The sequence below is a fragment of the Lactuca saligna genome, chromosome 5, assembly GCF_052625555.1.
Source record: "Lactuca saligna cultivar CGN05327 chromosome 5, ASM5262555v1, whole genome shotgun sequence".
Classification (NCBI taxonomy): Eukaryota; Viridiplantae; Streptophyta; class Magnoliopsida; order Asterales; family Asteraceae; genus Lactuca; species Lactuca saligna.
This window is the reverse complement of record NC_136421.1, coordinates 248,015,299-248,026,960: the sequence shown is the minus strand read 5'-3', so window position 1 is coordinate 248,026,960 and position 11,662 is coordinate 248,015,299. Positions and strand designations below refer to the sequence as shown.

The window sequence follows — 11,662 nt, the reverse complement described above, 5'->3', positions numbered from 1 at the left end:
AATGTCAATTTAACCCTATAGTTACCGGTAAACTATGGCACATGATAATTTGTACAAATGTGGCTGCTTAGTATGAGCATATGTTGCTGCAAATCATCACCGAAGTCTTCAATTTTAACCAACAACTTTCAGTTTTGACAATTAGCATCTTCATTCCTCTAAATCGGACAATAAATGCATCCATCGAAAGTCAGTTGACAACTCTTAATTATGTAAGTGAAAGAAACAACAACTTTTAACATACTCAGTTGTTACTTGACATAATTCAGTTCATACAATGGTTGAATTAGGGCACAATTAGTTCAATCACTATTTGTCTTCCATCGATATGTATTGAATTATGTTATGTTTCCCAAGAAAAATTGTTGAAGATGATACAAATTTCAATTCCAGTCGCCACGGTTTGCAAAAAAAAAAAATCACTATTATTTCATATTATTCTACAATTGTCATTCAGAGATGTTGGTTAAGAGTTAAATTATCTATATACCAATTGCAGATAGTATAACGATACTAGAACATAGAACATGGAATAAGTATGTACAAGTAAGAACTAATTTCAAACATTATATATATATATATATATATATATATATATATATATATATATATATATATATATATATATATATATATATATATAATGTTTGTAAAACTTGAATTAAATGGTATTATTTGACAACCATGACCTAACATTTAAACTTTTTCGATTAGTTTATTTTGTCATCTCAATTTAGTTTGACACACAATGAGCTTTAAGTGTGAGTTTCAATTCTTGCTATATTCAGACACTATTACACTAATAAAATATGTGGAAATAAAATTTGTTGTTAATCACTCTAGAACACGAATTGATTAGCAACACTATACTAAGTATTGCAAAAGAAAGGGCATGTTGAGGTGGATGGGAAGAAAATCGATACTAATTATCATGTTAGAGAGATGTCTCTCTCGTAAACCCTCTTTAAAAGTCATTACTTAATAAAGATTTGTTACGATGTGAAATGCTGACGAGTTACTACTAGTAACTAGGCAAATGCCCGCGCGTTGCGCAGAAACACCTATATAGTTGAAGTCTTTACAAATATATGTTTTTTTTTAATATAACAATAATGTTGTTGTTAAATTTGATATAATAATTTTTATTCTAAATTGATATAATATATTGATTATTTGAATTATATGATAATATATACATCTATTATAACTTCATAATCTCAATCATTTGAATAACTTCTACCGCGAGTTACACATTAATAAAATTAAATATAATATATGGTTTAATGTTATTTATTGTTGTTGTTATTGTTAATTATTTTTTTTAATTTATTTGCTTAATGCTTTAATTTATATCATTATAATTAATTAAAACATCAAACATTCTTTGGTTTTTTTAGTGGAACTGAAATTTATATTTATGTTGACATTGTAATGCATAGAAACACCTATATAGTTGAAGTTTTTAACATATATGTTTTTTTAAATATAACAATAACGTTGCTGTTAAATTTGATATAATAATTCGTATACAAAATTGATATAATATATTGATTATTCTGAATTATATGATAATATATACATAACTACATAATCTCAACCGTTTGAATGACTTCTACCCGCGAGTTACTAATGAATAATGTTAAATATAATATATGGTTTAATGTTATTTATAGTTGTTGTTATAAATATATCATTAGGAAATATTTTAGTTAAATTGATATTACAATTTAGTTTTTGTATTTATCACTATAATTTATCACTTTTAACTATTTACAAAATATTATTTAGCTTTTTAAGTAAAACTGAAATTTATATTAAAGTTGACATTGTAATGTTATATTTATATTCATTGTTTAAATATTTTGTCTAAACTATTCACAATTTATAGCTTTAAACTGATAATGGTTTACATTTAACATCATATTAAATGTATTAAATTAAGTATAATATGTTAAAAGTTAAAAACATAACTTTATAAGTATAAGTAAATATATTATTTTAAAATTGAAATTTAGTTTATTTATAATTAGACTTTAAGTTTAGTATTTATTTAGCCTTATTAACCAACTTATAATCATTATTTAAAAACACTACAACTTATCACTTTTAACTATTTACAAAATATTCTTTGAGTTGTTTAACTTAAACTAAAGTTTATATTTAAGTTGACCTTGTAATGTTATATTTAAATTAATAATTGAAGTATTTTATACAAATTGTTCAAAACTTGTATCTTTAAAATGATAATGGTTACATCCAACAATATATTAAAACTAATAAATTAAGTATCATATGTTATATATTAAAAAACATAACTTTATTAGTAGAATTAAATATATTATTTTAATATTGAAATTTAGTTTATATATGATTACATGTTAGGTTTGATATTTATTTAACCTAATTAACCAAATTATAATTATTATTATAAATAAATTGAAAAGTCATGAAAGTTTCAAATGAATGTTGTGAAAAAAAAATATATTGAGAGTTTCAAATGAATGTGGTGCAAAAAAAAAAATATTAACTTTATAAGTATATAATGGTAGTGGGTGCCATGGTCCATAAAGCTTCTCCTTCAAAAAAAAAAAAAAAAAAAAAAAAAAAAAAAAAAAAAAAAAAAAAAACTCTCACAATGTGGTGGATTTTCCCAAATATTAAACCCAATACCTTAGCCAACAATTTCACGAGGGGCACATTTACGATGAATTTCATCCTTTTCCTATTAGGATTCTTATCATCCTAACATAACTCCAAAAAAAAAAAATCTACCAACATTTTCCCAAATATTAAACCCCATCCCTTAGCCAAAAATTTCAGGAGGGGCACATTTACGACGAGTTTCACCCATTTGGTGTTTGTATTCTAGCTTATCATTCAAACATATCTCAAAAAAATAAATCTATTTACATTAATTTCTTTCCAAAATTCTGTTAATATTATAGATTCGATAACTAATAGAATAATCAATTATTGAAACATTATCATTCTTATCCTCAACATTCACATAACCAATACAAAAATATTGTAAAAGAAATTTGCAAACGTCGGAATGGACCACCCTTCCTAACCATGACATTGTGAACAGGCTCCCTTCCAAAATCACAGAAAAACTCTCCATGTGAATCATAAACCTTTCCCTTTTTACTTTACCCCACAATCATCATTCATCATAAAAAAAATAGAATAAAAAAAGCAAAATCAGAATCACTTTCTTCAAACAGTATAAAAAAAAACTCAAATATTATATTTGCACCACATCCAAACACCCCCCTATCAATTTCAATCTCATTATGTTCATCTAATCGAGGTATGATGAATGATGATCAAATACAATTAAACCTAAAGTTTAATAACCACTTTAACTTTAAAATAGATTCGTCTATAAATAGACATATAGCTAATTCTTGAAAGTAAGAGCCACCAATACCATTCAGCAATGGAGATCAGCAAACACAATGTATTCACAACAAAACTCAAACTTCTTCTACTAATTCTTGTAACAATGTCTACATGCAAATGTCACACCCATGGCTCACGAGCCAACCAAGCTGAAACCCTAATGTCCTTCCGCCATTCACGAACAAGAATCCACACCCAACTCAACACCATCAATGAGAAACCGGTCATGAAAACGAGCTTCAATGAAGTGAAAACAGATGACAATGGGAGGACAATGGAAGACGATTACATAAAAGCCGGGCTTCCTGGGCAGCCATTATCAAAAGGGTTAAGCTTTAAACAATTTGCAGGATACATCAATGTTGATAGCTTCAATGGTAGAAACCTTTTCTACTACTTTGTAGAAGCTCATCATCAACCATCCACTAAACCACTTGTTCTTTGGCTTAATGGAGGTACACTCTGCCAACCTATACTTGTTTCTTGAAATCTTATTCGTTCGTAATTTATACTGTTTTACTTAATTTCTGATTACAACACAACGTTAGCATATTAAATTTTATATGCAAACATATATATAACGAACCTCGTAATACAATAGGTCCAGGATGTTCGTCTCTTGGTGTTGGTGCCATGCTTGAGATTGGGCCGTTTGGTGTTAATGCTGATGGCAAAACTTTATATTCACGACAATTTGCATGGAATAGAGGTTCGAGTTTAACAATACTTTATACGTAAAAACAATAAATATGTGTTTTAATCGAATTTATATATGTTTTGACATGTTACATGTACGTACACAGTTGCAAATGTATTATTTTTGGAGTCACCAGCCGGAGTTGGATTCTCTTACTCCAACACAACAAGTGATTATGGGTTGTCTGGGGATAAAAGGACAGGTAGGTTTCCCTTTTCATTATAACACACACACGCACTCTTTTTTTTTTTTTTTTTTTTTTTTTCTTTTTCTTTGGGTTGAAAAATAGCTATTCACCAATCAACGAGCTCTAGCTATAGCTTGTTTGGTATCCAATGTGCCATAACCGATTTTTTTTTTTTGGGTTTCTGATCAAAATGTCATACATAATTAAATATATCGTTTTTTTGGTAATATCTGAAAAATTATTAAGTGTTTTTGGTTAAAACTGTAGCCGAAGATTCATACGTGTTCCTCGTTAATTGGTTCAAACGATTCCCGCATTACAAGAACCATGACTTTTACATAATCGGAGAAAGTTATGCAGGTATAAATTATATACATACAATCGATTATTTCAACATCAAAGATTTGTATTTTACCATATAGTTAAATTATTATATATGTTACAGGATTTTATATCCCGGAGCTAGCCGATATAATCACAAAGAAAAATGTGAAGGACCACTCTACGTCAAATATCAACTTCAAGGGTATCATGGTAAAATAAAACCCAGATTTACAAAATGACTTGATATATACAACACCTTTAATTAATATAACTTATATATGTCTGTTTTTAAATATTGAAGATAGGGAATGGAATAATGAACTCTGATACTGACGACAAAGGATTCAACGATTATCTATGGAGCCATGCCTTGATTTCAGATGAAACGTATCAGAAATTAACACGAGACTGCGGTAACAATAACAATAGTAAATACTGTCAAAGCTTAGAAGAAGAACTTGGGGAAGAAATTGGGAACATAGATTTCTACAACATCTATGGCCCGACTTGTACGCCATTGCCTGATGGAATAATGGTGAGGAAGAAGCATCATCGAAGATATGGTGGAGTAGATCCATGTGAAGAAGAATACGTTGAACATTATCTCAATCTTGCGAGTGTTCAAAAAGCTTTCCATGCAAATGTCACCAAATTATCTCATCGATGGGAAACTTGCAGGTTCGAATCAGCTAATTAATTGTTTTCTTATGATGAGTCGATATCATTTGGGTTAGAAGTGGAAAATTCTGAAACATTTACTGTAAAGTAAATAAGTTTGGGTTCATGTTTGACCTCGAATGGGTCAAATAGATGAAATTCAATTAAATCCTTAACAAAAACCTACATGTGTCAAATGTGTTAAACAAGTCAAACATATCGAAAGTTGTCAGATTCTTACAACTGCCTAAATTGCTTTTTTTTTTTTTTTTTTTTTTTTTTTTAATAAAAATATTATTTTTCTAATATAATTTTTGTAAACGTATACAGTATACTAGTTGTATATGTAATTCAAAATCGTTAGGAATCCAACTCGATTCATTTTGAAACAGGGTTAATATCATAAAAAAAAACCTCTATATGTAAAGGGGTTTTAAGGACAAAAAATAGAGGGTTTTGGGAAAAATTTTTTGTCTAAAAGGGAAGATTATTTGAAAAAAAATTAAATATTCTTTTATTTTTTGTAATATCTATCCAATTAAATAATGACATTTGTAACATTTAATGCTTAATTATCTAATAACTAATATGATACATATATCATTTAATTTGTGAGGAGAATTTTTAAAAACAAAAATAGGAGGATAAAGTAGAGGATATTTAATCTCTATTTGAAAACCTCTAAAATGGCTAAATTGAAAAATACAATGTTTTGTACTCTTTTCTATTAAAAATAATAATAATAAAGGAAAAAAATTGGAAAGTTACTTGACTGTATGCTTTTTATTGCAGCAACCTCATAGGGGAGTGGAAGGATAGCCCAACAACCATGTTTCCAATATACAAACGACTAATTGCCTTGGGTCTTCGAATACTTCTCTATAGGTACATTTGATCAGTTTTGATATCATCGAAATAAGTCTTAAAATCATCAAATAATCATTACTGTTTAACTTGAAACATATTAGTGGAGATGTTGATGCCGTTGTTCCGGTCTCTGGCACACGTTATTCTATAGATGCCATGAATCTTACAGTGATTAAACCTTGGCGATTTTGGACAGACGCTAGGAAACAAGTAAGGTTTCATGATTGATAACTTTCTATTATCCAAATACTTTGATATACATTAAAAAAACTTAAACATGAAATAATTAATTTCGTGTTTGTTTATAAAAAATATAGGTAGCCGGATATAAAGTTGTATACAATGGATTAACGTTTGCTACGGTACGAGGAGCGGGCCACGAGGTACCTCGATTTCAACCACACCAAGCTTTTGCTCTGCTAAAGATGTTCTTGGCAGATCGAGATTGAAAATGAGCACCAATGAGTGTTGCTAAGTCTTCATGATGAATTTCGATATTTGACCGAAAGAAAATTAATTTCGATGGAGATTTTATTATTTCCAGCCGGTTGATCAATTTTTTTTTATAGTCTGAGATGTTTGCCACCCAAAGCAATTACAAGTGCAATTATGAAATATATTTTTATTATGACACTAAAAAAACTAAATTATTCATTATATTTTATAAATAATGGGGTTACTAGTTACTACAATCTCCTTATAAAATTTATTGTTATCTAACAAATTTTGGAACATGGATAAAAGTGTTTTTGGAATAAAATTAACAAAGATAATGCTTTACTAATCGCCAGACTTTTTGGCCCTATAAAACTACAGTAGAACCAAAGGGCTTGTAGCTCAATGGTATCAGGTGGTGTCCTCCCTCTTTGAGGTCAAGAGTTTAAGTCTCGTCGTAAACATAAGTGAAATATGTGTTGTTAATTTAGGAGTAGATTTGATTTGCCGGTTCAAAAAAATAAATAAAACTACAATAGAAACAGGAAGACCATCTTCCAATCCATTCGACCCTCCATGCACTAGAGAAAAACTGAACAATTACATCGTGATGGAATTCATTCGGTTTTGCACCCTAACAATCAATTTGATAGCAAGCTTACTATTTCTATACTCATTCAAGTAAATAATCAACAATACGCTCAACTATCTTATTCTACTTAATCTTTTTGTTCCAAAACACTATATCATTACGGTATAACCAAAGCATCTACCAAGCGAAAAAAACAATCACCTCCATTGTTATCTTTTTGGACTTTGAAATGCTCTAGGCCTACATCTAAGTGCCACCATCAATAATATTTATGAAAACGGACATACCTATATGTACCCATCTACAAACCGCCTACCAAACTTCATTCACCATTTCACATTTGAGAAACAAGTGCTCAAACTCTTCATTTCTATCCCACACATCACACAAAGAATAGAAGAAACATTCACTCCCCCCATATCAAGATCATCTCATATGAAGCAGTCAATTTAAAAGCAAGCGCCACACAAAAATGTTAACCTTCCAGGTAAAAAGTGTGTTTCATTTAGTTGAACCTTTTCCATCCGGTAACATAGAATCGTCAGTGCAACCCTAAACACTTTGAACTGAAAATAAAATATAATTATCAAGCTCCCAAACATGCTTGTACTGATTTTATGACATAGTACTAAGCAAGCAAGAAATGTATCTCCATCAACTGTTTCATCTCAGCCCCATCTTTCACCTCTTGTCTCCATTGGAAACTCGCATTCCTTTCATTACCACTAATACAACTTTAGAAACACCAAGCATGCTCCTCTAACATGAATACTTGTACCCTTTCGAGTCTATAATGCCCAAAAATATCAAATTCCTTTGAACCTTCAAAACATATGGAACACCAATAAGAGTCATCAATACTCCACCATGAATTTGTACACGTATTGACATGGCGTTGTTTGTATTACAATGTATATCCTATTGGATTAGGTGTCTAAGTCAATAACTAAATTGGTATATACTTGAATTAAAAAGCAAAGTTATTTTTGGGTTGCCCTCAAAACTAATAATTGATTGGAATGACTTTTGGAGAGAGACAGAGAGGTTGATTTATTGATTTATTATATAGTAATAAATAGCAATAAATAATTTATTAATATATTATAAGATTAATATATTAATTAGAAATATTATTATTTAATTAATAATTAATCAAATATTAACTGAGATTAATTTTGGATTAATTGGATTAATTAATAGTACAAGGATTTAAACTGTAATTGTTCATAAATTGAACTAAAAAGGGATTCTACAATATTCATGTGATGGCAGAATTTTAGGAGCCTTATAGGGTTTCTAGAATTCTCCATGTGGATAATAAGAAAATTAGATAAAGTCAGATTTGAAATAATATTATTTTATTCCAAATTAAGGTTATTCAATATTTTTTATCAACTATAAATAGGACCTTATGGGTTCCTTAATTTCATTCATAGCATACCTAAAAGCAAGAAGAGTTGAAATTCTGCTCCCCTCTCCTCTCTCCTCTCAAGTCTTCCATTCCTAGGGTTTAGATACAAACCATTAGAGACATCAAGCTTTCGGTGTTAGCTTTCCAAGAGACTTCAAGAAATGAATTGGCTGGTTATTTACAATAATAATCAAAAGGTATGTTAACCCTAATACTTGTTATTTCCGATAATAGTAGGATAGACTAAGGTTCTTTGATGTTCATAGATTATAGCTATCAATAGAAAAAACTTATATCCAAATAGGTTGCATGTGAACTTAAGGGTTAAGTTATTTCGCCTCATGCATTGAATTATAACCTATAAAACCTATTATTGGTATCATAGCATAGTTTTGTAGTTGTTATTGTTGGAATAGTGTCTAAGGCTGCAACTATATTAGGCAAGTATTTGACTCGGTTGTGCATGGTCCTTTTGGGTTGCCTTCACCATAGCAACTTGATGGATGATTTGTTAAGAGAGAGTAAATATTATAAGAAATAATATATGGTTATTTGATTAATATAAGTCATAGATTAATTGGAATTAATTTGGTGACTTAAAGAGATTAAGTAAATAAGAGGGTATAAACTGTCAATTGGTTGATAGTTACACTTTAGACTATAAATCCTTATCCATGATAGGATGGACGATTTCTAGGGCTTGGATAAGCCAAAATCGTCCATAGGGTTATCAAGGAAAGGATATGGATCAACTTAAAGTCTAAGTTATCCAATTAGGGTTAAAGCTGTAATCCTTAAGGAGTCTACAAGTATAAATAGACCCTAAGGGTGAGGGAATTCGACACACCATCAAAAGTAAAGATACTCTGGCCGAATTCCTCCCCTTTCCTCTCTCCTAAATCATCTTACTTGCTATTGGTGTTTGTAAGCCATTAGAGGAGTGACATTTGTGACTCTAGAAGCTCCAAGACAACAAGATCAACAAGGAATCCAAAGGTATGATTCTAGATCTATTTCAGTGTTGTTATTTAACCTAATTAGCCATTAGAAGTCTTGGATTCAAAGCATGTTTAATTAGAAAGCCTAGATCCGAGCATTAGGGTTTTGCATGCGCACATAGGAAAGTTCTTATGGCTAAAACCCAACAGTGGTATCAGAGCCTAGCTTGGTTTTCTTTAAATTGTTGCTTGATTAACTGAAACAAACCTGCAAAATTCGTTTTTTTGGGTTTCTGAGTCATGGACTCGGCGAGTTCCAAAGTGGACTCGGCGAGTAGGCCTGACTCGGCGAGTCCCTTTGTGTACTCGGCGAGTCCGGGCGTCAGGATTAGGCAAAACCGGGATTTTTTCATGTTTATCTTATGGAAACTTACCTTACTCATATTAGATCAACCCTAATCCGATTTTTTGATATATATGACTATAATCTTGATCTAATTAAAGATATTTATCATCTAATAAAATATTTAATTTCCTTATATGATAATTAATTAATTATTTTGATAATTATCTTAAAAGAAATCTTGGATAAATCAAATATAGATAATTAGGATATTAATTGTTAATTGGAATTATTTGTTATTTGATCCTCCATGTTTTAAAATGTTTAAAACTTTCCCTCAAGTTTTGAAATTTATATTTGTGATTAAAAGGTTTTAATTTAGACAACTTAAATTTCAAACCCTACGTTTTAAAAGGTTTAAAACACAACCTTATACTAATATGATATTACTAGAATAATATATATATATATATATATATATATATATATATATATATATATATATATATATATAACTAAATGCTAGTCTTACCGTTAGTAGGCCTCATTCACGAAGCCGATCTATAAGGTGGGTATAAGGTTGCGGCCTATAAAATGGCGCTTAATGGGTGTACACTCACACCCACCGCTTGCTTGATTGGTGGAGGGTCGTTAGCCGAACGGGTAGGATAGGGCAACCTCATCCTCTCATTAAAAGTATAATAAGAAATACAAAGTAACTACACGTTTTAAAAATTTCCCAATTTTAGTTACTTTAGGAAAAGTGAATTGATGCAATCCCATGAAATTACACTTTGCACCCTTGCTAAGAAGTTAGTGGAGCGTGTGTGGTTTACCGGCACACTAATTGGTTCTAAGCAAAGGTGGCAAAGGGTGATTCATTGTTTATCATAGTTCGATGGAGCGTGTGTGGTTTACCGGCACATCGAATAGGTGATCGTTACAATGAAGGCACCATGTGAATTTGCATGGTAATTCACACCCGCTTTGTGATCCTCGGCATCCCAGTCATAAACAAGAGGGGCATATCGAGATTTAAACATGTCATTGAATAGTTCAATGAATCTCATCCGAACCTAGGAATTCTCAATACACTTAGGACTAATAGTCTAGGTTTTGTTATGGAGAATTAGTGAATCGTCATTCACTTACCTTCAATTTATTTTCATGTTAGATTACGGCATCCCTTTTCTAATATGTAAATGTTATTGTTGGATCCTAACCCTAATTTTTTTCTTATTGGGTGATAATTAGGGATTCTTATTCTAATCTATCTTTGTCCTTTCTATAGATGTCGAACACAAACAACGCTGCTGCAAGTTCTTTCACGTTGATGAGCCTTTGTCAAAAGGTCACCTTCGATGGAACGAAATTTAGCGAATGGATAAGATACATTCGCACCATTGCTCGCTAAGAGGATAAGGAGTATGCCCTCGATGAAAAGCTTGAGAAGATCAACCCCGAAATCGCTACTCCGGCTGAAATCACCGCTTTTGAGACTCATGAGCGAGATGCAACGAAGGTACATTGCATCATGATTGCCACCATGAACTCCGAATTCCAAAAGTCCTACGAGGACATGTATCCATACGAGATGCATCAAGACTTGTTGGAGAGATACCACCAAAACGCGAGACAATAGCGTTATGAGATTTTCACTAACATGATCTCCGCTAATATGGGTCATGGAGAATCTCTTACCGTGCACCTGCAAAAGATGCAAAGGTATGTCGATCGCCTTCGCAAGTTAAATGTTGACTTTGGGGAAGACTTGGCGATCGACATGGTGCTTCACTCTTTGCCTCCGAT

At 30.8% G+C, this 11,662-nt stretch overlaps 1 protein-coding gene across 1 annotated transcript; it reads left to right on the top strand.

The window, feature by feature from the left end:
- Positions 1-3,395: 3,395 nt before the first annotated feature.
- LOC145047293 (serine carboxypeptidase-like 26) lies at positions 3,396-6,820 on the top strand. Its single transcript, XM_078995548.1, has 9 exons — positions 3,396-3,857; positions 4,004-4,111; positions 4,206-4,301; positions 4,554-4,646; positions 4,732-4,820; positions 4,912-5,288; positions 6,060-6,152; positions 6,236-6,344; positions 6,452-6,820. Exons 1-9 carry the CDS (start codon positions 3,440-3,442, stop codon positions 6,581-6,583), a joined length of 1,515 nt encoding a protein of 504 aa, XP_078851674.1. The 5' UTR covers positions 3,396-3,439; the 3' UTR covers positions 6,584-6,820.
- Positions 6,821-11,662: the final 4,842 nt, after the last annotated feature.

Bases quoted from the DNA above. Each gene is read 5' to 3' on its own strand.
- LOC145047293 (XM_078995548.1), top strand. From the start codon at position 3,440: ATGGAGATCAGCAAACACAATGTATTCACAACAAAACTCAAACTTCTT. The intron at 3,858-4,003 runs GTACACTCTGCC...GTAATACAATAG, and splicing joins TGTTCTTTGGCTTAATGGAG to GTCCAGGATGTTCGTCTCTT. The intron at 6,153-6,235 runs GTACATTTGATC...GAAACATATTAG, and splicing joins CTTCGAATACTTCTCTATAG to TGGAGATGTTGATGCCGTTG.